General features: G+C 38.2%; 1 protein-coding gene across 1 annotated transcript in view; it reads right to left on the bottom strand.

Annotated features, from left to right (window-relative positions):
* Positions 1-27,580, bottom strand: part of LOC139946174 (receptor-type tyrosine-protein phosphatase S-like) — a 73,783-nt gene that overhangs the window by 10,186 nt on the left and 36,017 nt on the right. Inside the window, exons 18-38 of the mRNA XM_071943794.1 lie at positions 27,103-27,396; positions 26,809-26,949; positions 25,779-25,937; positions 24,983-25,086; positions 23,887-24,100; positions 21,995-22,097; positions 20,623-20,772; positions 19,147-19,339; positions 17,741-17,783; positions 14,456-14,537; positions 12,905-12,990; positions 12,040-12,143; positions 10,928-11,018; positions 9,380-9,456; positions 8,300-8,336; positions 7,489-7,586; positions 6,813-6,932; positions 5,998-6,188; positions 4,636-4,771; positions 3,022-3,171; positions 1,724-1,817 (exon numbers count right to left, since the gene is read on the bottom strand). Coding sequence (XP_071799895.1) covers positions 1,724-1,817; positions 3,022-3,171; positions 4,636-4,771; positions 5,998-6,188; positions 6,813-6,932; positions 7,489-7,586; positions 8,300-8,336; positions 9,380-9,456; positions 10,928-11,018; positions 12,040-12,143; positions 12,905-12,990; positions 14,456-14,537; positions 17,741-17,783; positions 19,147-19,339; positions 20,623-20,772; positions 21,995-22,097; positions 23,887-24,100; positions 24,983-25,086; positions 25,779-25,937; positions 26,809-26,949; positions 27,103-27,396 — 2,667 coding nt within the window. The remainder of the gene's footprint in view (positions 1-1,723; positions 1,818-3,021; positions 3,172-4,635; positions 4,772-5,997; positions 6,189-6,812; positions 6,933-7,488; positions 7,587-8,299; positions 8,337-9,379; positions 9,457-10,927; positions 11,019-12,039; positions 12,144-12,904; positions 12,991-14,455; positions 14,538-17,740; positions 17,784-19,146; positions 19,340-20,622; positions 20,773-21,994; positions 22,098-23,886; positions 24,101-24,982; positions 25,087-25,778; positions 25,938-26,808; positions 26,950-27,102; positions 27,397-27,580) is intronic.

Below are 27,580 nucleotides of genomic sequence, written 5' to 3' on the forward strand. Positions count from 1 at the left end.
CGCCAAATTTATGAAAAACTTATCACAAGCTCTATAAGGCACTTATATGTACATATATATATATAAAAAGATTGCGTGAATGACAACAAATTATTAAGGAAGTAGTTAAATTAAAAAGTACCAGTACAAAAACACTACAGGAAGAGTTTAATATACAAATAGGATGTTATGTAATCAAACTCAAGGACAATATATTTAAAGGCAGTGGACACTATTGGTAAGTGTCACAGACCAGTCTTCTCGCTTGGTGTATCTCAACATATGCATAAAATAACAAACCTGTGAAAATTTGAGCTCGATTGGTTGTCGGAGTTGCGAGATAATAATGACTCAAAAAACACCTTTGTCACACGAAGTTGAGTGCTTTCAGATGCTTGATTTCAAGACCTAAATTTCTAAATCTGAGGTCTCGAAATCAAATTCGTGGAAAATTACTTCTTTCTCGAAAACTACTCCACTTCAGAGGGAGCCATTTCTCACAATGTTTTATACTACCAACCTCTCGCCATTACTCGTTACTAATACTTATTTTGGGTAATTACCAATAGTGTCCAGTGCCTTTAAAAAAGCCAATAATAAGAGAAGCCTGACATTAAAACAATTTGTTTAACACAAAAATGTGTGTACAAGCTAAATTAATACATTTCATCACAATTAACTTTAGGTGGTGAAAGTCCACGCGAAAATGTGAAAAACACTGATCACGCCTGAAAAGCTAACCTAATTGCTAATGTAAGAGCATTTCTGCAATTTATCTCAACAGTTGTTAAATTTATTAGTAATAACTAACATAGCCATACATTTATTAGTAAATAGCTTAACAATTGTTACTTCGGGGAAACAATCTAATAAAAACAATATTACAGTATTTAGGCACTTAATAGGGAAAAAGTTATAATTATAACAGCAGTTTAAAACCACCACAGAAACAATTTCAAATATAAACAGAAACAGTATGTGATACAAATCATGTAAAATATGCCAAGAGTAAGCAGCCATTATTAAAAATGGAAAATGCACAGAAAATCAAAAGAATAGAGAGAAACAACAGAAAGAAACAAATAAATCTGAGACACAATGACTTTCATTATGCGTTTTCAATCTGCATGTTGCGGCCGAATAGGCAAGTTCATACAACCCAAGCTCTGGCGTTGTTAGCAGCAGAATGTGGGTAAAAATTTGACATTTGGCCCTTGAGCAAGGCAATTAACCATAACTACTTCATCATAAATTGGGAAGGTATTGCATCCTGCTCTACCAGCCAGAATCACAGTGGATAGAACCCATGCCTACATCCTTACGAACTGTGAAGGGAGATAACCCTATTTGAGCCCCATAATTAGGTGGCAACATACTCCTGGGGTAGATTTCAAAAAGAGCTAGGACTTTAGGACTAGTCCTAAGAGATATTAAAATCTTAAGGCTAGTAATAGATAAGACTAGTCTTAACTCCTTGTGAAATCCACCCCGGTGGCATTTGATCTGGGTCGATGGCGTAGTGGCCGTCCGTGGCCTTGCAATGTTAGCAGCTATCTCATAAAATAAAAGCAATATTGAAGTTCTATTAGGGGATTTTACCAAACATCGGCTAAGGCTTTCGCTCCAGCCTCTGGCTTCATTTGAAGCCAGAGCCCCAGCCTATGTTTGGAACAGATCCATGGATTCTAAACTAACAAAGCCCATGTGACTGGAGTCTTTAAGACACTGAATTCTTAGTACTTACATGGAATGACTTGACGCAGACGATTCTTGTGTTTATTGGCCTCGATGTTTCCTCCTTTCTGATCCTTGTTCTCTACTGGCAGGCTGGCCAACGTCTTGAAAGTCAAATAAGAATACAAATATCAAAAGTTTGAAACTGATTTTATAAAGCTAATGAGCAACAACAAAAAAGTGGCTAAGCAGAAACAGTTAACAACCAAATTGCTTAATCATTCAGATGTTGTGACGGATTAGTTGTGACTGTTAGCCACTTTGTATTTTGCCAAGTACAATTTTATATATAGGATTTGAGGCATTGCATGGTGAGGTATCAATGTATATTTGGTTTGCGGTAACACCATGTGTGTATCTACTTGCCAGGTAGAGTTGTTCTTAGGGAACTGTCTTGCTTTATTCTACTGCCGTGGAGTAGATAATCGGAGGTTCGGGAGACTTCTCAGTTCTGAAAAGAACTGTCCTGCTTTTTAACTATTACCAGGGCGAATGGTATAGAAATTAGACTGGACTACTACTTTAGCTTATAGGATCGTAATTAACTGTACTGCCGCAAAGTCAGTTCTGAAATTGGTCTCAACGTTTCGACTAGCTTGCTCTAGTCATCGTCAGATGTTGGGACAGGTTCGTTGTGACTGGTACCCACTTTGTATTTTGCCAAGTACAATTTTTTTATTTCTTTAAATTTTGTTAATGCTATAATTCACATGGTGATCAAAAGGTCAAACTGCATGGCAATTTACAAGATAAAAACATCAAATCTAAGTAGACAACAATGTTATTTGAACATACATGATATTTGATCCTTGGAAAAAGTAGGAACATTTCACTGAGCACCGAGGGCTGACCAACATGCACCCATGGAGTAATTTTTAATAAATTTTCCCGGTAATTTAAACAATTTTTTTTCTAAGTCCTAAGTCCCTGATGTACATCAGCAGAGTGTGGGTTCGAATCCCCAGCCGTGACACTTGTGTCCTTGAGCAAGACACTTAACCATTGCTTCATCCTTCGAATGGGACGTAAAACCGTTGGTCCCATGTGTTGTGTAACGCATGTAAAAGAACCCAGTGCACTTATCGAAAAGAGAAGGGGTTCGCCCCAGTGTTCCTGGTTGTGGCTGCTTAATGCGCCGTAGCACCTTGTAAACCCTTATAAGGTGCTAAATAATTGGGTCTCAGAATTCATCACTGCAATAACCAATCTTTCTGAAAGTTTGTATATACTCAGCGCCTTGAGTACCTTGTTTGGTAGATACGTGCCCTATATAAGACTTCGATATTATTATTATTACTATGTACATACTCGGTATTCTTGATCAACTCCAGTGAAGTCACTGTCCGGATCCTTCTTGGAGAGTTTCTGGTATAAGATGCGAAGGCTCTCAATGCCCACCTCAGTGTGGCCGAACAGATACTCCTCGGCGAGGGCCTTGTGGATCAGAATGTACTGCACCTAAAATCATAAACAAAATAATAAGGATTAGGATCTTGGAATCTTAGATAAGTACCATGATCCTTAGAAGAGCTTTAGGAACATTAAAATAGACTGGAGTAAGGGCAGGTAGCGCAAAGAACTAAGATTAAAACTATCAAGCAAAAAACCCAACTGATTTCAACACAAAGTATCAGGGGCGGATTGCAATAAACCGGTCTTAGTCAGCAGTCTAAGACCAGTCAGTTATAGCCGGCTGTCTGTCTTAGACGGTCTTAGCTTAGTCAGTCATTAAGCCTGTTGCAATAAGACGGTCTTAGATAAGTCGCGGAAAGGTAATGAAATACGAACAAATGTCCCATAAAACTTAGCACTCTGCAGGCACTGGTGGTACGGCATTGTTGTTATTGCTTTGGTTTAAATCATCGGATATCATATCTGTGAGTTGTATCATTTTAACTCTTGGGAACATACATTTACGATACAATCACCTTGATCATCATCATAATGCCTCCCATGGGTGTAATCTATTTCTAAAATAAAATCTAATCCTAGAGCTCTTTCAAATCATCTACAACTAACAAATGCAGCGCCATCTTTAAAAACAAAAAACAAAGACCGATTATAGCCAGCTCAGAGCAGGCTTAAGATTTAAGACTGGCTATAATTATAGACCACGCTATTGCAATCAGTCTATAACTAAAGACTGTCTTAGCACGTCTCAAGTTAGCCGGCTATAGCGCATAGACCAGTTTGGTGCAATCCACCCCTGATCTAGCCTCAGCCACATCCAGCAAATAAAGCTTTAAAAACCTAGACGCTTCATAGTATTTCAAAAGGTTATTGACCAAAATGTAACAGTAATCATCGTTTGAACTCCTCCACTGCATGCTAAGAGGTGGATCAACCAGTTCATCATACCCCACTTCCCCATCCCTCATCTTAACTACCTGATGTACATGTACATACCCCACATTATTATTATTATAGGGATGTACAGATGCTGTTTTTCACATTTTCAAGGTGAAGAGGGTACTTATAAAAAGGTTAAAAACTCCAGCATGTGGTATGTTGTGGCCGATTGATCTAATGCACTGGACTTAATTAAGCTACCAGTCTTGACACTTCTGTCATTAAGCTAGACACTTCCATCATTGCTTTGGAAGATTTTGGTCCCTTGTGTAACGCATGTAAGAGAACCCAGATTTCTTTCAACACAACACCCCTCCAGCTACGAAACGGTAAAAAGCCCTCCGCCGCCTTCGAGTGAACAACTCCTTATAAGGGAATGCTGTTTCAGCCGTTGCTCTCGACCAATAGGAATGAAGAAACTGTCTTAAAAGAACAGGTGCAAGGTCGCGTGTCACGCCCATGAATTTACCGGTCATAAACAAAGGTTTATACACACCCACGTGACGCGCTCTCCACTAATAGGAATAGCGAAACTGTCTGAGGTGTTTATGAATATATTTTATTAGCACGTACCAGTGACTGGACAAGAAGGTTTCTCTGGCTGCGGAGTTCGTAGATGACGTTGTAGATGTCCACTTTCTTCTCTTTCTTCATCATATCCAGCATGGAATCAATCAGAATGTAGGTACCAGTGCGTCCGACACCAGCACTAAACACAAAATATAAACGGACAGATTTAGTAAAAGTTTCCAAGGAGACTTGAGAAATTAAATTGTTTTGTCTGTCTGTTTTTGTGTTTAAAAAAAAATGTAATTTAATGTTTTTATCCATCCTATTATTGGCGCTCGCGCTTTTGGTTGTGGCTGAAATAAAATTTAAAAAATAATAAATCATGCCAAAAGTGAAAGAGCAACGTGAAAAATGCAAGAGCTTTGCTTACTGTAAGCAAAGTATGGGCGCTTATGGAAGCAGGGAAATCAACGCTTACAACAAGCATTTATTTTAAAGGTTAGCAGGGAATGAAGCAGGGAAATCAACGCTTACAACAAGCATTTATTTAAAGGTTAGCAGGGAATGAAGCAGGGAAATCAACGCTTACAACAAGCATTTATTTAAAGGTTAGCAGGGAATGAAGCAGGGAAATCAACGCTTACAACAAGCATTTATTTAAAGGTTAGCAGGGAATGAAGCAGGGAAATCAACGCTTACAACAAGCATTTATTTAAAGGTTAGCAGGGAATTTTTGCTTGTGTGTTTGCTAAGCATTCTTTTTGTTTACACAGCTAGCGCATGCACATTTAGTCTACTAAATGTTTGTGTAAGCGCTGAATTTCTGGAAACCGGGAATTCCATGGTTACGACAAGCGTATTTCAGAGTAGCAGGGAATTTTCGCTTGTGTGTTTGCATACTCCATGTTACTAGGAATTCTTTGTTTACCCAGCTAGCACAGAAACTTGGCGCTTGCACATTCAGTAAGCGCCCAAGTTCTGGTGATTAAAGTGCAGAATTATTCAGTATGCGGAGTCTTGATAATGTATGTAAGGAAAACAGTTTTAAGCCTTAAAGGCAGTGGACACTATTGGTAATTGTCAAAGATAGCCTTCATAGTTGGTGTATCTCAACATATGCATAAAATAACAAACCTGTGACAATTTGAGCTCACTCGGTCATCGAAGTTGCAAGATAATAATGAAAGAAAAAGAAACCCTTATCACACGAAGTTGTGTGCATTTAGATGGTTGATTTCGAGACCTCAAGATCTAAATCTGAGGTCTCGAAATCAAATTCGTGGAAAATTACTTCTTTCTCGAAAACTTTGGCACTTCAGAGGGAGCCGTCTCTCACAATGTTTTATACCATCAATCTCTCCCCATTACTCGTCACCAAGAAAGGTTTTATGCCAATAGTTATTTTGAGTAGACTGGTATCTTTACCTGCAGTGTATGACGGTGTTACCAGGGTCAGTGCGGTTACCAGACATGTGCCTGATGCGTTTAAGAAAGCACAGCAGGCTATGTGGGTACTTGGGAACGCCAAAGTCCGGCCAACCCAGGAAGTGGAATTGCATCAGGATCCGAGATTCACCCAGGACTGGCTCATCATCTTCGTCTTCACCTTCAATGGACTACAAAAAGAACAAAAATTCAAATATTGTTTGTGTTTAGTTATACAAGATGAAAATTCTAGCTCAATCCACTAGTTTTATTGATTGTATTCCTCATCCAGTCTTGTTCATGTGTGTTTTTTGAGTTTGATTACATGTTTTAATCATACCTGCTATTTGCTTAAAGGCAGTGGACACTATTGGTAATTGTCAAAGACTAGCCTTCACAGTTTAAAATATGCATGAAATAACAAAACCTGTGAAAATTTGAACTCAATCGGTCATCGAACTTGCCAGATAATAATGAAAGAAACAAACACCCTTGTCACACAAAGTTGTGTGCGTTTAGATGGTTGATTTTGAGACCTCAAGTTCTAAATCCGAGGTCTCAAAATCAAATTCGTGGAAAATAACTTCTTTCTCGGAGACTATGGCACTTCAGAGGGAGCCGTTTCTCACAATGTTTTATACCATCAACCTCTCCCCATTACTCGTCACCAAGAAAGGTTTTATGCTAATAATTATTTTGAGTAATTACCAATAGTGTCCACTGCCTTTAATGTTGTTTTTCTATAGTGCTATTTTTTTAATTGTAATTCATCACGTCCAAGTCACGTTCCATCTAAATCTAATTTATGTCTTTACCTTCTGCATGGTGAACTTTCTGATGACATAATCAGCGCATGTCACAACGTCGTCAAGGGTTACGATGATGTCTTCATACATGATGGCATCCTCCTCAGGCCAATACTCGGCACATTTCTCCTGTTAAAAAAAACCCAAAACAAATTATTAAATTAATCTTTACAAAAACGTGGGACGACAGGAATCATATTTCGTCTATTTTTATCAAGGACACGGGCTGACCTTCAAGTACATGTACACATGGTGTATGCTTTAAAGGTGTGTTGTGGCCGAGTGGATATGAGGACCAAACACATGCTCCTAGCCCAATTTCATGGCTCTGCTTCCCGCCGAATTCTGCGCTTATGATCATCATTCTCCGCTTACATGCACGCGCCAAACTTCTGCGCTAGCCTTGTAAGCGTAGAATGCCTACAACTACTATGCAAGCGCAGTGAGACAAAATTTCCCACTAACCAGTGAATTCCTGCGAACCAGTGAAATACGCTAGACGTAAGCACATAATTGCCTGCTTCCACAAGTGCCGATTCTGTGTTTACGGTAAGCAGAGCCATGAAATTGGGCCCTGTTGTTTCTGATAAGCAGAGTCAGGAGAAGAATATGTGAATATGTTTACAGGTGGTTTAGATGCTGTATTGGAGGGGTCAGGGGTCAGATGTCGAGAGGCTGTACATACCCTGCCATTCTCAAGGCACTTAGTCAGCATGATGACAGTTGAGCAGTTCTGCTCCCAGATCATGCGCCAGAAGTCAATAACAGTGTCTTCCCGTGGACCTGTGGGGCGACCAAAAACAATCCAATGTTGTTACTCTAGCATGCATCAACTCAGAACTACATTTGCCATTTTATTTAATTGTTTCTCATGTACTTTTATGTTGAAATAAAGTGATGGAATTCAATTAAATTAAGTTCTTAATACATTGTTTTATTACGCTAGGCTATGATTCACATCATACATAAATACTTTGTTTAAATGCAGTGGACACTATTGGTAATTACTCCAAATAATTATTGGCTTAAAACCTTACTTGTAGTGTGGAGTGGTTGATAAAATTAAATTAAGTTTTTGAGAAAGAAGTATTTTTCAATGAGTTTGATTTTGAGACCTCAGATTTAGAATTTGAGGTCTCGAAATCAAGCATCTGAAAGCGCACAACTTCGTGTGACCAGGGTGTTTTTCTTTCATAATTATATCACAACTTCCACGACCGATTGAGCTCAAATTTTCACAAGTTTGTTATTTTATGTGTATGTTGAGATACACCAAGTGAGAAGACTGGTGTCCAGCGTCTTTAATGAAGTAAAAAGAGAGTACGTTTAAAGAGTTCTACCAAAATATTAGTCACCCATCCCAAAATAGACACTTCCTCTGAGCAAGTACTAGTTCACACTTCGTCTCGTCAAACTATAAATTTACAATTTAGGAAACATTGCTTGCAAAACTCTCACAAGTATGTTTTGTACTTAGACATGCCAAGTCAACTTACCCTGTGCAGCAATGAACTTCTTCGGTTTCTCATAGCCCTATGAACAAAAGACAAATATAAAATCAGCAAAACAACCCAGAGGACTCATTCTTGTCTATTAATTGAACAATGAAGGACAAATAATGAGCCTTTATTAAAATACAAATAAAATTGGGCAGTTTTAACCAACAAAAACTTTGTGCTAATTATTTTGCATGAGGTTCTCATGCGAGTCAATTTTTGGATGACGTCACTTTCCACACTGTTCACTCAATCTTTATTGTTTAGTTTATTTATGCTTTCTCTTGTATAAATTTGTTTATTTGTTTTGTAAAGTGCATTGAGAGTACTTGCAGTAATGAATTGCGCTGTATAAGTATTTCTTATTATTGTTATGCCAATTTTGTATCATATTTAGGCCGTGTCTAAATTGGCGGCAACGGCTGCAAACATTATAAAGTAAACCCTTTGTTAAGTTACCCTTTCATGCACATTTAATTTTAGCGATAAATTTAATGTGTTTTAAAGCCATTATACACTTTCGGTAAACAGTATTGTGCAAGTCCCACACTTCGTGTATCACAACTTGTATATAAAATAACAATCCTGTGGAAACTTAGGCTCAATCGGACGTCGGAGTCGGGAGAAAATAACGGGAAAACCCACTCCTGTTTTCGCGCGTTTCGCCGTGTCATGACATGTGTTTATAACAAATCCGTAATTCTCGTTAACGAGAATTTATATTGTTTTACCGTTTTCTCAAAAAGTAAAGCATTTCATGGACTAATATTTCAAGAGAAGTCTTTCACCATTACCTTCTGTAAACCCTGTAAATTATTTGTAAATCTGTGAACTTTTTTTTTTTTTCTGTACCGAAAGGATCCAATGGCTTTAATCTTCTCCATTTTGTTTAGCTTTGTGAAAAAAAAAAAAAAAACAGAAAAAACAAAGTGTTCATATGTACTCAAAAAAACCTCAAAAGTCATGTTTCCCATTTTGAAAACTTTGTGGCAGGGCGGTCTAATTTTTTTGTTTAACAACAATTTAAACCGGTCGCAAGCAACCAGTCATCACTTGAAAGAATTACGGAAACTAACTTACATTGACATAGCACGCATTGATGTAGTCTGATCCCTCCACACCTTTGGTCTCCTTCAGTTTTACTCTTGTCTGATCGTCTGTAGAAGTTAAGGAACAATACCTGTGCATTAATCTCACCATTGGCCCAACTCAGTCCCAAAACTGAATTTTTGTTTACAACACCTTTCAGAAAAATAAGTACGCCTTTAAGGGGAGGGTATATCTTTGGTAATTACTCAAACAAAATGAATGACCATCAAAGCTTTTGTGGTACAGGGCACTGGAGAGCCGTTGATATTAAAAAATTGCTAGAAACGACACCCTTTGAAGTAATATAATTTTAGAGAACGAGGTAACATTTCACCAACAAATTTGAACCTGAGAATCTGAACACAGTGAAAGAGAATCTGAAAACAGTGAAGTTGTTTTCTTTTTCGGGCAATGCAGTGATGTTAGCTTTCCATATCTGTGTTTTGATTGTTCAGATGCGTTGTTAGTCAGCTGCACTTTCGATCGTCTGAATAATGTTTGTATATATTGTACTTGTAAATTGTACATGACTGTAATGTTGTTTAAAGGGTGGCTGCAGTGTTTTTTTTTATTCATTTAAACGATTGAACATGACTTTTTAAACCTGAAACATATTTTTTAATTTTTTATTAAATGCGCAAGTATTTTAAAAATGGTTTTCAAGAGATTAGGGGAAGCCACCCCGCCCCTAAAAGGGAGCCTTCATTTGCATAAATGTGACGTCATGTCGGTAGCCCGAGCCGTCGGGCCCCCTGGCTGTGTTCATATAGTGACGTGTGCACTGTGTGGCCTGGTACCTAGGGGCGTGTAGTTAGGGACCAGACTCTTTTTGCCGACGATATGTTTGAATTCCCGATGTGACGTCGATGATGGGGGGCGGTAACAATCCACAGAAGGGGGGGGGCATGACTTATTCGCTAATTACGCAAGTAAGATATGTCGGGAATAAAAAAAAACACATTTTTTTGATGTTCAATACATATATCAGAAATAAATGACAGCAAAATTAACTGCTTAATTTGAATTCACTGCAGCACCCCTTTAATACGTAAACATGTACATGTTCATGGGAATCCCTACTGCAACTCTCTTTGTAAAATGAGTGCAGGGTCAAAGGTGCATTTGTACGGTTTCTGACGTCGGCTCAAGGCAGGTATCTGGCATAAATCATAAGCCAAGAAGTGTGATGCCAGATGTTCAGTCTAGAGTGGTAGCTACATTGTCTGTGTCTACCATAGAGTTATATATAAGAACTAGAGGGCGCACGAGTGATGCTTCGTGCACAAACGCCACGGGACCGCAAGATGACAAGCGCGTCATTCTGCAACCGCGTTGAATATGAAATACACGTTTGAGGTTTTTTTTGTTGAACGCTCACGCGATGCTGTTTGTTCAACTTACAAAATGGCCGCACAAACACACGCTGTGAGATGCCAGTTTTGTCAACTTAGAAAATGGCCGCCTGGGCGCATGCCGGGGCGCGTATATAGGCAAGTGCGCTCTCTAGTTCTTATATATAACTCTATGGTGTCTACTCACATGCTGTGATGTTGATGTAGCGATTCTTCTCCTTGTTACATTCCATCTGACTGGCTTCTCTTGTGACTGCTCCTGTCGATTCAGGTATGGACTGGGCATGGACGAAAAATCAAGTAAAAACTAGACATTAGGTGTTTGTGAACAAACACAAAGCTGTTCCGTGTTCTTTTGCTTGGATTATGTGCTAAAATGACCAAGGAGTCTATAACTGAAAAACTACGTCGGAACAGCTAATAAAAATCTCGACGAAAACAAAACCTGTTCCGACGGTAGGTGGAACAGCTAATTACAAGTTATTGTCATAACACTAAAAAAAAGGTGATTATTCACTTCAATTATTCTATCTCTGCCCAATTTTATAGAGTTGCTTAACGGCTGATATTGTGCTCACTGCGCGAGTCTCCATTTCATAGTGCTGCTTACCGCAAGCACACAAAAAAGGCATGCTAACCATCCGGTGCTAACTGTATGAAATTAATGATGTAATAATGCAAATCCAAGGTGACGCGCATTCTGGCTGCCTGGTTTTCAAGCTAAAACTGAGAAATATGCTTACATGTATGCTTAAAGACACTGGACACTATTGGTAATTGTCAAAGACCAGTCTTCTGATTTGCTGTATCTCAACATATGCATAAAATAACAAATCTGTGAAAATTTGAGCTCAATTGGTCATCGAAGTTGCAAGATAATAATGAAAGAAAAAACACAATTATTATTATTATTATTATTATTATTATTAAAGCCATTATACACTTTCGGTAAACAGTATTGTCCAAGTCCCACACTTCGTGTATCACAACTTATATATAAAACAACAAACCTGTGAAAATTTAGGCTCAATCGGTCATCGGAGTCGGGAGAAAATATCGGGAAAACCCACTCTTGTTTTGCCGTGTCATGACACGTGTTTTAAATAATTATCCGTAATTCTCGCTAACAAGAATTTATATTGTTTTACTGTTTTCTCAAAAAGTAAAGCATTTCATGGACTAATATTTCAAGGGAAGTCTTTCACCATTACCTTCTGTAAACCCTGAAAATTATTTGCAAATCTGTGAACTTTTGTTTTTTTGTCTGTACCGAAAGGGTCCAATGGCTTTAATACTTACCTTGAACTCATTCTTAAAGATTTCATCTTCATTCTGGCTCTTCTGTTGGACTTTTTCAGGCAGTTCTTCGATTGGGATGGGAAGAACAACCAAGTGGGTGAATTCTGTGAAAAAGGAAACAAAACAAGAAATAAGGGGTTAAAATAAAATATTTAAGTAAGAGTGATTTTGGTTACAAAAAAACCCAAGTCATTACCCCATGACGTGCTAAGGCCACAGAACTTGGCTGCTATACTTTGCGTTACGCCCATAGAGTTACATATAATAACTAAAGGGCGCACTGGCTTAGTTAAGCGACCATTTTATAAATTGAAAAAACAACAATGGCATAGCATGTTTATCATGATACACACACCGGCATGTACCTCATATTCAAAACATCAATAATTTGCATCTTACAAAATAGCAAGCGTGTCTCCTTGCTAGGTCTTATAAAACTCTATGGTTGTGCTTCAAAGCATGACCATGCCACACCTTATTTAAAGCAACTTCGCTGGCTGCCGGTTAGGGAGAGGATAACCTTCAAGATCGTGGTCTATTTAGATGCCTAAAAGCCACAGCGTCCTACGCCTTTGGGTACGAAACTAAACTCGTAGGATTAATCCTTCGTAGGAAGAGTTTGGTGAAATTGGCGGCCGGTTATTTATCATCTTGCCTGTCTCCTCGCCTGCGGGTTGATAATGTTTTCAGTATAATTATCATACATGTATATTTAGTTTTTTTTTATGACCATGGGGACTGTTGAGTACACCTCTTTTGATGACAATTTTTTTTCACTGCTGTTCTTTCCCTGGACTACTTGTGGTCAAGGTGTTTGATTGTCCAACGAATTAAAATAAAAATTAATAACAGTAAATAAACTTACCCGGTTCTTTCTCACGGCCCATCACTGGTTCCATAGAGAAGCCATTCTCTCTGTCGTGGAGCAGGGGTATTTCACTCCTTTTTCTTCTATGAAAAAGAAAACAACATGAGTGAACTAGAAACATGTGAATGAACTCTCTCTGTGAGGTGTGGTGGTTCCGAGAAGAACTGGTGGTTCCAAGAACCACCACAGCTCACAAGAAAGGCATTAACTTCCTTCACTTTCTATGAAAAAGAAAACAACATAAGTGAACTAGAACCATGTGAATGAAGTCTCTCTCTCTGTGAGCTGTGGTGGTTCTGAATACATCGAATAACCGGTGGTCGAGAAGAACCAGAGATCGAGAAGAACCAAAGAAATTTTGGTTCCAAGAACCACCACAACTCACAAGAAAGGCATTTACTTACTTCACCTTCTATGAAAAAGAAAACAACATGAGTTAACTAGAACCATGTGAATGAACTCTCTTTGTGAGCTGTGGTGGTTCAAAGAAGAACTGGTGGTTCCAAGGGCCACCACAACTCACAAGAGAGGCATTGACTTCCTTCACCTTCTATGAAAAACTAAACAACATGAGTGAACTAGAACCATGTGAATGAACTCTCTTTGTGAGCTGTGGTGGTTCCAAGAAGAACTGGTGGTTCCAAAAACCACCACAGCTCACAAGAAAGGCAATGAGTTCCTTCACCTTCTATGAAAAAGGAATCAATAATAATAATGATAATAATTGTGGCTTCTAATATAGCGCACATGTTCGTCACTCAGTGACGCTCCTGGCGCTGTAACATACAGTATATCCTGCAAGATGTGGGACTACGTTTGAAGTATGAGACCTAATTCTGGTAGCACCATGTAATGTTTTACAAGGTGCTGTGGCGCAATTTGCTGCCGATCAGACCAGGAACACCAGGGCGAACCCCTTCTCTTTTCGACAAGTGCACTGGGTTCTTTTACATGCGTTACATAGAACCAGTTACGTGAACCAGAACCAATCACTTGTACAAAAGCGTGCTGATCAACTCATAAGGAAATATTCCAGGTAGGTACCACAAGTGTCTGCTGCCACCAAGAGTTCACAATCAGTGAAGGTATGCTGAGGTTCTGATGAGTTAGGCCGTGTCCGAAACGGCGACTTCGGCTACAGCTACGGCTAGATCGCCCGCGTCTGCCTATTCTTCAACACTGGTAGACGCGCTGATCTAGACGTAGCTGTAGCCGAAGTCGTCGTTTCGGACACAGCCTTAGCCGGTTCATCTGACGTCACACTTCGAGGCTCGTGAATAATGCCAAAGACCTGCCTCTAGACCGGCGTGTATATTCACCTTTGACCTACCCTCATTTCACATAGAGATACGCACTCAAATTCTTTTACGGACGTGACAGCAGTGACTGTTTAGGCATCTATGTCACTGTACGATTATAATGATATCATTGTATCTGATGGAATCACTGGATCTAGCAGCAGGGATCTGTCTTTATCCTTGCGGATAAATACAGGGGCCAAGTCTACTGATCAGTGGGTAATAAGGAGTGAAGTGAATAAATACTTACATGTAGATGAGGACCACAAGAACGATGACAACGATGACCAGGATAGCTAGGATAACACCTACGACTGTTGTAACCGCACTCGCTAGTGGTAAACAAAAACAAATATTCATGTTTAAAGACACTGAACATTAATGGTAAATGTCAAAGACAAATCTTCCCACTTGGTGTATCTCAACATATGCATAAAATAACAAACCTGTGAAAACTTGAGCTCAATCGGTTATCGAACTTGCCAGATAATAATGAAAGAAAAAACACCCTTGCAACATGAAGTTGTGTGCGTTTAGATGGTTAATTTCGAGACCTCAAGTTCTAAATCTGAGGTCTTGAAATCAAACTCGTGGAAAATTACTTCTTTCTCGTAAACTATGTTACTTCAGAGGGAGCCGTTTCTCACAATGTTTTATACCATCAACCTCTCCCAATTACTTGTTACTAATTAAGGTTTTATTCTAATCATTTTTTTGAGTAATTACCAGTAGTGTCCACTGCCTTTAATCCTAGTGATTTGTGAAATCGGCCGCTGGACACCTATGGTAATTGTCTGAGACCATTCTTCTCACTTGGCGTATCCAAACATATGCATTAAATAACAAACCTGTGAAAATTTTGGCTCAAATTGGTCATCGAAGTTGCAAGAGAATAATGAAAGAAAAAAACACCCTAATTGCGTGTGTGCTTTCATATGCCTAATAAAGGCTTCAAGCCTGAATATTTTTATTATTTGAGTGAGAAAATACCTCTTTCTCAAAAACCCCTAGAGGGAGCCGCTTCTAACAATGTTTTTAACTATCAACAGCTCTCTCCATTGCTTGTTACCAAACATTTTTTAAGCTTAAAATTATTTTGAGAATTTACCAATAGTGTCCAGGCCTTTAAAGGGAAGGTATACGTTTGGTAATTACTCTTTAAAGGAACACCGTTGTCTTGGATCGAACGAGTTGGTCTATGAAAAGCGTTTGAAACCGTTTCTTATGAAATGCATATGGTGAGAAAGATGTTTTAAAAATAGAATATAATGATCCACACAAGTACCACTCAAAATTGCACGGCTTTAATTTTTCGTCGCGAACTAACACGGTCGGCCATTTATGTGAGTCAAAGTTTTGACTCGCATAAATGGCCGACCGTGTTTGGCTACGAGGTAAAAAGAAAACCACGCAATTTTGAGGCATATTTGTGTAGATCATTGTATTCTACTTTTACAACATTTTTCTAACCATATCGATTTTATAACAAACGGTTACAGGACGCTTTTCAAAGACCAACTCGACCGATCCAAGGCAACGTGTTCCTTCAATTTAATGCCAAATGTTGCTTATCAGAAACTTTTAAAGAAATATTTTCTTTAAACAACAGCTGAATGAGTTTGGGCCCTGGTATGTGTATTGTCGTAGTATAATTTCCCAAATAAAGGATCAGTGAAAAAAATCTTTATACAAATTTTTGTTCGTAATTGTACTTGTTGCACAACTTTAAAACGCAATGATGTCTCATGAAATAACAAAGTAATAGTTAAACTAACACTCAAGGAAAGATAATAAAACGAAGAAATGGCCACACATGGCCACACATGAACTGTCCCTTTTGAGACTTGTTGCTTCAAAATGAAATCACCTACCTCCAGGTACTTTGATGAGTCATGAATATTCAACAGCAGGTCAAGGGTTATCACGCCATGCAGGAGGGGTAAATGAATACAAAGTCTCATTAGTAGGAAATGCAAGGACAAAATACGAAAAAAGCTCTAAAAAAAAAAGTAAATGCAATGTACAGTATGTTTTCTGATTTAAGTTAATGTATGGACTTTTTATTGTTCTAGCTTTGATTAACTTTGAGATTTTTTTTAAATTCAATGTATTTATCCAGTTCACCTGACGTCAAGATCAGAATAATCTTGGATGCGTCATACTGGTGGGCAATGTCACTGTGCGATATTCAGTGAAGTACACCTTTTAGGTGGCGCAGCATTTACATGTAAACCACCAAAATGGTGAGCGTGGCACAGTCGCCACGTATGACGTGCATTCGAGAGCTCAATAGTTGGTTTGTGGTAACACCATGTGTGTTTCTTCTTGCCATATCAAGTATTCTACTACCTACATAAAGTAGATTTTTCAGAATTCAGGAGACTTCTCAGTTCTTTAAAGAACCTTCATGCTTTTTTAACTGCTACCTAGGTGGAACTAAGGAAATCGGCTGGGACTACCACTTTCGCTAAGTACATCAAGGGGACTTCTCATAATAAAGCTGTTCATAATTTGGCCCCTGTATATCTCCAAGAAGACCTGATAGCCCTTTGTTCTTCTTAACTTTCATCAGCTACCCGACGCTTTCGCTCTTCTTCAATCGCTCATTTCCAGCTTTCACCGGGACCCCTCACTATGACACACCTATGGCGATCGTGCCTTTTCAGTCATAGCTCCAACACTTTGGAACAAGCTACCCACCCACATTCAAACAGCTCCTTCATTGGACACTTTTAAATCTCTACATAAAACTCATCTGTTCTGTCAATCTGGTTATAGTGCTTAGAAACTGTTGCATTTAGCGCTCCATAAATGTTGTATTTATCATTATTATAAACTGCACTACCACTGTTTGACTAGTTAGAAGTCTCCGCGGTAGTAGAATACACAGAAAGACAAGTTCTCGAAAGAGCATAATCTACCCAGTAAGTAGATTTACACATGGTGTTACCGCAAACCAAATATACATGTTTAAATTTAGATTTAAAACCATTTCAAGCATTCAGGGCGGCTTAAATATATGAGGGAGAAACTCGTTGCATGCAGGTAAGCTCTATCAAACTCAAAGGAACATTACGGAATTGGTAAGAACAAAATTTGTCTAAGAACACAGATTTACATAAAACTTACACGATCTAATGATGATGATAGCAGAAAACAACCCTTAAAATATTTCTGTCTGAAAGTAATATTTGATGAGAAATAAATAAAGCTAACTTCCCAATTGGAATGTATTGCTCAGTGAGCATTTTATTACCTTTCTTTTGTTTAACCGATGTCATGCAAAAAAGTTTAATCGTTTTTTTTAAACTATTTTTTCTTGTGACTCAGAATCCAGATGGCCGTAATGTTCCTTTAGATAATATAGATTTGGTGGTCGTATACAAAAAGCCCCAAAAGTTGCAGGGAATTTTGTATACTTGGGAGATGATCACAACAACTTCAGTCAATAAATTAATCAGTCATTAAAAAATAAACAAAAAACATTCCTACAAAAGGCTTTCAGGCGTAGGGGTAAAGGGTCAAAGTAACTTACTTGTTGTGATAGGCACCATGAGGGGGCTTGAGGAGAACACTTCCTGTAAAAAATAATTTTGTTGTGTTGAAATTTACATTTGTGTAAAGCTTTAAACAAATCCACATCGGTTGATTTTGTTTCTCTATTTGTTTGTTTATTTGTTTGAATGATCTTCCCATCAAGGGAATTCGGCAAACTCCCACAAAGGGATATAATAATAACCTAGCTGGCAACAGCCAATCTCTCTCAAACAAACATTGGTTTAACGTCTATGATTATGAATTAGCCAAACTCTGATTCAGTAACTAGAAAACAATATTTATTCTGGATCTTATTCATGTTATTGGTTGATTTTGAAGGATTGAGGCAGTAGGAATCCTGTTGATTTTTTTTTTTTTTTTAAATTTTGGCCACAATTTACAGGGACTTCTGCTCCGGCAATGCAAAGGTCTTGGGTTCGAATCCCGCCCCAGTAATTTGCCTGTGGATTGATTTCACAGAACTCAAGCAAGTACCGAATATACAGTCCTTATTACACATCGGTGTAAGAGTAATAACAAACTATACTATTTATCCCGATGCAAAAAAACACATCTATAAAAATATTTGTCAGATTTACCAACTAAAAAGAAATTAAAGGCACTGGACACTATTGGTAATTACTCAAAACAATTGTTAGCATAAAAACTTACTTGGTAACAAGCAAAGGCGAGCTATTGATCGTAAATAACATTGTGAGAAACGGCTCCCTCTGAGGTAACATAGTTTTTGAGAAAGAAGTAATTTCTCACTGAAATATTTGAATTGAGTTCCAGACCTCAGCTGAGGTCTCGAGTTCAAGCATCTGAAAGCACACAGCTTGTGCGACAAGGGTGTTTTTTCTTTCATTACTCTTGCATAAATTCGAAGACCAATTGAGTTCAAATTTTCACTGGATTGTTATTTTAAGAATATTTTAAGATAGACCGAGTCTTTGACATTTCACCAAAGGTGCCCTAGTGCCTGTATAAAGGGTCTACACAATGTATGTAACTTTTGTAGGACAAAAAACACAATGTCCACAGATTTACACTAAACTTACACAGTTTGAAGATAATGATAGTACATGTAGAAGGCTTCCCTGAAAATATTACTTGCTGAGGTGCTATAGTTTTTGGGAAATGAGTAAAACAATCTCATGAAAATAATTTTCGTCTCATGAGACGAAACGATTTCAATCATTTACAAACGTATTTTCATGACATTGTTTTGCTCATTTCTCAAAAACTACAGCACCTCGGTAAGTAATATTTGAAGGGAAGCTTTCCACTATCATTATCTTCAAACCCTGTAAGTTTAATGTAAATCTGTGGACATTTTGAAAAAGTACCCAAATCCTTTAAACTGAATGTGTAGCAATGTGAGAAATAGGTGAACATCTTTACCGATCCATTATCCAGCTTGACAAAAGCTCGCAAAAAAGCTGAATATCTTGTTTCTGGTATAAGTGGTCCATTATCCCCCCTATGAAGTCTTTGCGTATTCCTTTTCTTCCTCTTTGATGAGCCGTCACCACTACTACCACCACAATCTGACCCCCTTGATCCACCTATCTCTACAGTCGGAGGGAGTTCTTTCCTAAACACCAAATAGATGGAAAATGTTTTCAATTTAGAGACAGCTGTGTTTATGTAGATTTCATTTTCAGACAACCTCAACTGGTATAATAACAGTGTTGTAGCTAGACCACTTGTAGTGGTGGGCTCAAAACCCAATTGAGTCTATCAAGGGCTGGCGGTTAAAAAAAAAACTACTCAAGTTTAGAAAAAAAGAGGTTTATACTAGAATTTGTTTCTTCTGTTTTTGTGTAAAATAAATGAAGTCAAAGAAGTAAGCCTTCTCAAAACCTTAAAGCCATTGGACCCTTTCGGTAAACAGTGTTATCCAAGGCCCACACTTTGTGTACCACAACTTCTGTATCAAATAACAAACCTGTGAAAATTTAGGCTCAATCGGTCATCGGAGTCGGGAGAAAACAACGGAAAAACCCACCCTTGTTTCCGCGCGTTTCGCCATGTAATGACATGTGTTTAAAATAAATCCGTACTTCTTGTTAACGAGAATTTATATTGTTTTGCTGTTTTCTCAAAAAGTAAAGCATGGAATAATATTTCAAGAGAAGACTTTCACCATGGCCTTCTGTAAACCCTGTAAGTTATTTGTAAATCTGTGAACTTTTTTTTTTTTTCTGAACCGAAAGGGTCCAATGGCTTTAAAAAAAAGAAAAAAGAAAAAGAATAATTTTGTGGACACTTGCATAGACTTTATCACAAATATTCGGTATGCCGCGTTAGGTATGCAATGAGGTGCATGCTGGTCTAGCTAGTGACAAGATCGCTAGCTAGACCAGCATGAACCTTATTAAACAGTTAGCGCTTGCGCAATGGGTATTTGCAAAAAGGTCTTCAACAAGACATCAACCTTGTCCATGGGGAATGATATTTCTTTGGAGGAAACGACATTGTGTATAACATCTATTATATCGTTGCGGTACCCACTACAAAAACAGAGGAAGCGAACTGCCTCTAGCTACCAGGAAATCTTGGTGGCCTAGTTTGTAAGACACTGCTCTAAAATTGCAAGGGTCCTGGGTGCAAATCCCACTCGAGTAATATGCCTGTGACTTGTTTTCCAAAGGACTTGGGAAAGTACCGAGTATACAGTGCTTACACACATCGGTGGAAGGGTATTAACAATAGTTTAAAAATGGAAATTACAACGAAAATTACGAGAACGATAGATAAAATCAAACAACAGAAATTAGACGACAGTCTGCAAAAGGCCACAAAAAAATAAAAAATAAATAAAATAAAAATCCATATCCTTGATGTAAATTGAACATCTAATATTGTGAGCCTTACCCGTTTTTCACCACTGCGAGGTAAGGGACCGCCATTTTTTCGGACTCCTCATATGTCATTATGCTATCTGGAGGATACATCTCATCGGGGTCAACGGAGTGATTGAACGGAGCATCCTTTTCAATTCGAATAACTATAATATCATAGCAGCTGAAACATAACACAAAAGATAAGATACAACATAATAAGATCTTGAATTGGAAAGGTAGTGCTTTCTGCTCTGCCGACCAGGCTTTGAATTGATGGTACCCAAGCCTACATCCGTATGGACTGTAAAAGGGGTAACCCTGTATCAGCCCAAGGAATAGTTGCAACAGCCTCTGAAAAAAAATAATTGTAGCCCACACCTTGAAGTGGCCATCAGGCCTGGTGTGTCTGAAAAAAGAGAAAAAAAGAGAAAAAGAAAAAGAAAAAAAGATACAACTTCTTTTATTCATTCATTTTTTACCAGGACTGCTGTTAACCATATTTTCAGTGCCAAAGTCGAACATGTATGATCTTTTTCATGTATTCAAATAACACCATTATCAAACATTCACAAGATAGATTTTCAGAATCTGGAGCGGAGCCCCACGTCTAAGAAAATCGTGCAAATAATAGAGATGGATTTTATGTATTCAAATAACACCATTATCAAACATTCACAAGATAGATTTTCAGAATCTGGAGCGGAGCCCCACGTCTAAGAAAATCGTGCAAATAATAGAGATGGATTTTATGTATTCAAATAACACCATTATCAAACATTCACAAGATAGATTTTCAGAATCTGGAGCGGAGCCCCACGTCTAAGAAAATCGTGCAAATAATAGAGATGGATTTTATGTATTCAAATAACACCATTATCAAACATTCACAAGATAGATTTTCAGAATCTGGAGCGGAGCCCCACGTCTAAGAAAATCGTGCAAATAATAGAGATGGATTTTATGTATTCAAACAACACCATTATCAAACATTCACAAGATAGATTTTCAGAATCTGGAGCGGAGCCCCACGTCTAAGAAAATCGTGCAAATAATAGAGATGGATTTTATGTAGTCAAATAACACCATTATCAAACATTCACAAGATAGATTTTCAGAATCTGGAGCGGAGCCCCACGTCTAAGAAAATCGTGCAAATAATAGAGATGGATTTTATGTAGTCAAATAACACCATTATCAAACATTCACAAGATAGATTTTCAGAATCTGGAGCGGAGCCCCACGTCTAAGAAAATCGTGCAAATAATAGAGATGGATTTTATGTATTCAAATAACACCATTATCAAACATTCACAAGATAGATTTTCAGAATCTGGAGCGGAGCCCCACGTCTAAGAAAATCGTGCAAATAATAGAGATGGATTTTAAGACACCTCATTGTTTACCTTATTGGACCATATCTTGAAGACGCGTTCTTCAAGGTCATCTCAAAAGTTTTGTCAGTGGTTTTTTCTTCGGTTCTCCCAGGCGTCTTAGGATCGGGAGGAGCTGTGAAAGAGGAGTGTTTTAAGACATATACTTTAAAGACACTGGACACTATCGGTGTTCTCACATGGTGTGTCTCAAAATATGCATAAAATAACAAACCTGTGAACATTTGAGCTAAATTGGTCATCCAAGTTGCGAGATAACTATGAAAGCAAAAAAAAACCCTTGTCCCAAGTTGTGTGCTTTCAGATGCGTGATTTCGAGACCTCAAATTCTAAACTTGAGTTCTCAAAATCAAATAAGTGGAAATTCTCTTCTTTCTCGAAAACTACGTCACTTCAGAGGGAGCCGTTTCTCACAATGTTTTATACTATTAACCTCTCTCCATTACTCGTTACCAAGTGAGATTTTATGCTGTAATTATTTTGAGTAATTACCAATAGTGTCCACTGCCTGTAAAGGAGTTGGGTACATAAAGCAAAACATAACGTCCACAGATTTACTTTAAACTTACTCAGTTTGAAGATAAAGATGGTAAATAGCTTCCTTTAAAATATTTGAGATCTTTGATTTTGAGATCAACTTTTGAAGCCCCTTATAAGATCAGGGGTGAGAGTCATTCCTCATGAAACAAATCTGAAATTGGGACACAAATTCCAAGGTTTGATGGAATGAAGCCATTTCCATCTTTTAATAAACCAAGGAGTTATTATAGATTTAAAGCAATCGCACAACATCGGCAAACAGTATTGTCCAAATGCCCACACTTCGTGTATCACAACTTACATGTACATGTATATATAAAATACCAAACCTGTGAAAATTTAGGCTCAATCGGTCGTCGGAGTCCGGAGAAAATAATGGGAAATCCCACCCTTGCTTCCGCACGTTTCGCCACGTAATGACATGTGTTTAAAATAAATCTGTTATTCATGATATCGAGAATTGATAATTGCTTAAATGTTTCCTAAAAAAGTAAAGCATTTCATGGAATAATATTTCAAGGGAAGTCTTTCACCATTACCTTCTGTAAACCCTGTAAGTTATTTGTAAATCTGTGAACTTTTAATTATTTGTAAATCTGTGAACTTTTAATTTTTGTTCAGAAAGTGTCCAGTGGCTTTAAAGAAGCTTTTGGGGACAGTGTTCACAGCACGAGAGAAGTAGACCAAACAGCAAGATTTCTGAAAGGTGGAAAATATACCGCCTGATTTACTAGGCCGACATAAAAAGTCTGAATTTCGATAAAAGATTGACAAATCTCCTCCCTGAAGGGTTTACAAGGTGCTGTGGCAAATTTGGCAGCCACTGCCAGACACACTGGACATAAACCCTAAATTCTAAAACACAACTTGTTGTTCAAAATGAAGAGTAAAACTAGACAGTAGCTAAAAACTTTAGGTAATATAATAATAATGATATCGAAGTCTTATATAGCGCACGTATCTACCGAACAAGGTACTCAAGGCGCTGAGTATATACAAACTTTCAGAAAGATAGGTTATTGCAGTGATGAATTATGAGACCCAATTATATAGCACCTTATAAGGGTTTGCAAGGTGTTACGGAGCATTAAGCAGCCACAACCAGGAACACCGGGGCGGACCCCTTCTTTTATCGATAAGTGCACTGGGTTCTTTTACATGCGTTACACAACACATGGGACCAACGACTGTACGTCCCATCCGAAGGACGAAAGCAATGGTAAAGTGTCTTGCTTAAGGACACAAGTGTCACGGCTGGGGATTCGAACCCACACTCTGCTGATCAGAAACACCAGAGTTTGAATTTGGTGCTCTTAACCGCTCGGCCACGGCACTTCCACGTAATGTTTTCCTGTTTTAACTACCTGAAGGTGGAGAATCACATGTGCCTTTGGTCTCCACACTTTGGTTTCCCTTTCCAACGGTTGTTGAAGCGGTGATTGCAAACCTGTACCGAGCGTACGCATGAAGATCGATTTTGTCGATAAAGTATGACCTTTGATCTCCTAAAACTTCAACTGTATCAGTCTTACTCGAGTCTGGATCCAGACTATCATAGAAGTGCGCAAGCCTAGAAATCTGTCAGGAAAAAAGTAAAACATGAATACAATTCTTTAGAGAGACATCACCATCTCATCCTATTTTGTGTGTTTTTGATTATTTTAAATTCAAAATGCAATTTGGTGGAAATTTGCTGAATGTTTTCAAATAAACCACGAACCAACCCAATCTAGAAAAATAACCAAAACTGACGATAAGTTTGGCGTGTGTCGCAATCGACAATGTGAGACTGGGATTAAACTGAGTGCCCTGTGGGGATAGCAAAGCGCCAGAAAGAGCAATCCAGTGCAACAGTTTCCCAAGTCCCAAGTGAAAGGGCACAGCAAGTTTACTCTGGTAAAGGGCACTTCTATGAATTGAGTGAGGAAAATAAAAAAATTGTATTGGAACTTTGCCAAAAAGGCACCAGAGCAAAAGCACAGGGCACCACGGCAATTGATGTGGGTGCAGTGGATTATTTTATAAGGCCTGCCAGGAGGCAACCGGGTTGGTGGAAGCAGCCTGGTGTGGCGCTTTAGGACGTCTTTGAAGGGCTGCCTAGAAGGGCAGCCTTGAAGGGCAGCCATGAGAGCATGGGGCATCAGTCAGTTCACCATTGAAGATGTCCTTGTGCAGGCGACCATCATATAATAATGCTTTAGTAAGTGTCCATCTACATATTGCAGTCCAGTGAGACTAGACAGGGCAAGATGTCCATATTTAACGTACAGTATAGAGCAACCAAAATGAAAGATCATAAAGTTTGAGATTCGCAGAATATACAAGAAAAACAAAATTGATTCTCAGTTCTATAGTTTGCGATTCTATCAAAACCAATTCCATAACAAGATTTTCTGTTGTCAAGCTGATAAATATTTGTTTTTTGATGACAACAATCTATAGCAGACAAGGATACCTTACCGTGTATTTCAAGATGATGCCATTCTCCCTTTGAGGTCGATCCCAAGTGACGACACACGTCTTGCCCGTGTTGTTCAATGTAACATTGAGTGGAGATGTTGGTGCTTGAAAAAATAAAATAAAGCAATCAGCTTGTTGTAAACATGAATGCCAGACGACAATAATCGGCGTTGTAAAAATTCTAAAAACGATTCTCCCAGCCTGGTACTTTGACGATTCCTGGTGTTCCTTCATCTACATGTATGCCTTTCCTGAGTTATTTTTTTCTGAGACTATCTTCTTCCGTTATCAGGCCACAAACGCCAGGTTGTGGCTTCATTTATTCTCCAAAACTTTAATTTAATTCAGATATGGTTCTGCTATTTTCACACCCCTACATTTATTATTATTATTATTCATGGTTTATTAAAACATTCAAATTAGTTGCCATAGGCAAAATAACATTGAATTTACAAAATTTACAGATAAAACAATAAAATTACAGACATATCAAAATTAGGTTTGACATTAAAACAAGGGGGCATAAAAAGTACACAGGAATTCAACTAGGCGAGATGAGCAGAAAAATATTACTGCAAAATGAAAACAAACAAAAAACATTAAAAATTAATTACACAAAATTATCATTAAGGAGTTTGGTCATGTAAAGAATTGCACTATTAGCATGTCGCTTGGTATGTATATTAGGAGTTGTAAACAAATGTGAGTTACGTAGTTACATACAAGTGTCATGTTTTTTCTCTTCTGTTTCACCCTTTTAATTTTATATCCTCGACTTTCCTGAGTTAATACTTACTGGATTCAGCCGTTTTCCCGGTAATTGTCATAGAATCTTCTCCCATCAGCTGAACTAAATCTTCCTCGTTGAACGCAGTTACAAAAAGGTTGTAATTTGTGAAGGGATTCAGTCCAGTCACCAGCAGGGAGAGAGGCGCTGGATTACCAGGACCTGAAGCTACAGATTCAGTGTAAAGGGAAAAAAACATTTACTAAGCACACTGCGAGCTCACACAGAGTATTCAAGAAACTTGACAAAATTAACCACCTGATTATTTCTCTACAAACCAAGGTTTACTTTCATATAAGAGCTACTTTAAAGGTACTGGACACTATTGGATATATTGTCAAAGACCAGTCTTCTCACTTGGTGTATCCAACATGCATACAATAACAAACCTGTGAACATTTGGGATCAATTGGTCATCGAAGTTGCACGAGAACTGTGAGAAAAAACAGCCTTGTCCCACAAGTTGTGTGCTTTCAGATGCCTTGAGTTTGAGACCTCAGCTGAATTCAATTAAAATATTTTAGTGAGAAATGATTTCTTTCTCAAAAACTATGTTACTTCCAAGGGAGCAGTTTCTCACAATGTTTATACTATCACCAGCTCTCAATTGATCAAGTAAGTTTTTATGCTAACAATTATTTTGAGTAATTACCAATAGTGTCCAGTGCCTTTAAGCAACAAATATTGCTTAACAGTTTTCTGCTTAGGGAAAAAAGCAGGATACCAGTTACAATTGGTACACGTGAAATGGTACTTTGGCTGGTAACTTTAATTTAGTAAGCATAAATTGTTTATTAATTTTGTTTTTTACCCATACACCGATGTGTGAATAGCAATGTATGTATACTCAGTGCTTTCCCCCGAGTCCTGTGAACAAATATCACAGGCATGTTACTCGGGTAGGATTCGAACCCATGACCTTTGCAATTCTGGAGCAGTGTCTTACCAACTAGCTAATTTGTTTGTGCTTTAGGCAGCTCTATGAACTCAGGCCCTGATCGTGACCAGAACAAAAGTCCAGCAATGAGTCATGACTTACTCTGGTAGGTTTGTGATGAACCTTCAACTGTTACACGATACGATGCTATAGTTCCTCTCTTCATTTCAGGTTCTTCCCATGCTACAGTAAGGCTCTCAGAAGTGGCTTCAGTTACTTTTGGGTTTCGAGGCGCACTTGGGGCTATACACAAAACGTAAACAAAAACGGGTTAATGAAAACGTTTATTGAATTGTACTTCAGACTATTTCCCTGTCTGTTCAACCCTGTGGAATGTAACTCCCAATCACAATTCTAATTTTGCTTTGAAAATGATTATACTGTGTGTGTTCTTACCAGCTTGTTTGGTTGTGACTGAGGTGATAAGTACAGAAGGTATACCATTTCCAACTCTGTTCCTACAAGTAACTCGTATTGAGTATAAAGTGAAGGCTTCCAATCCAGTTACTTGATGTGATTGAGACTGTTGGGAAGGACCTGGTGTAGACTCCATCCATCTGCCACTTGGATCTTCTCTGTACTCCACTGTACATGTGAATGGTAGATTACCATCATATGTTACTACCCAAGTCACATCAATTGCCTCGGAGCTCACAGGAGTGGCAGCCACGGGGCCTACCTCTGGAACCTCTGTGAAAGCACAAAATGGGAGTGACAGAACAAAAATCAACATCAACTTCGAAAGTTAATCAACCATTTTAATACATTCCTGAACTGCATTTTGTTTTTGTTTTACCATGAGAAGGACAATCATGTGAGAGTTTTGACTTTGAGGTCCATAATTTCTATTATAACACCCCTTACAAGTATTCTG

This window comes from Asterias amurensis, chromosome 13 (assembly GCF_032118995.1).
Source record: "Asterias amurensis chromosome 13, ASM3211899v1".
Classification (NCBI taxonomy): Eukaryota; Metazoa; Echinodermata; class Asteroidea; order Forcipulatida; family Asteriidae; genus Asterias; species Asterias amurensis.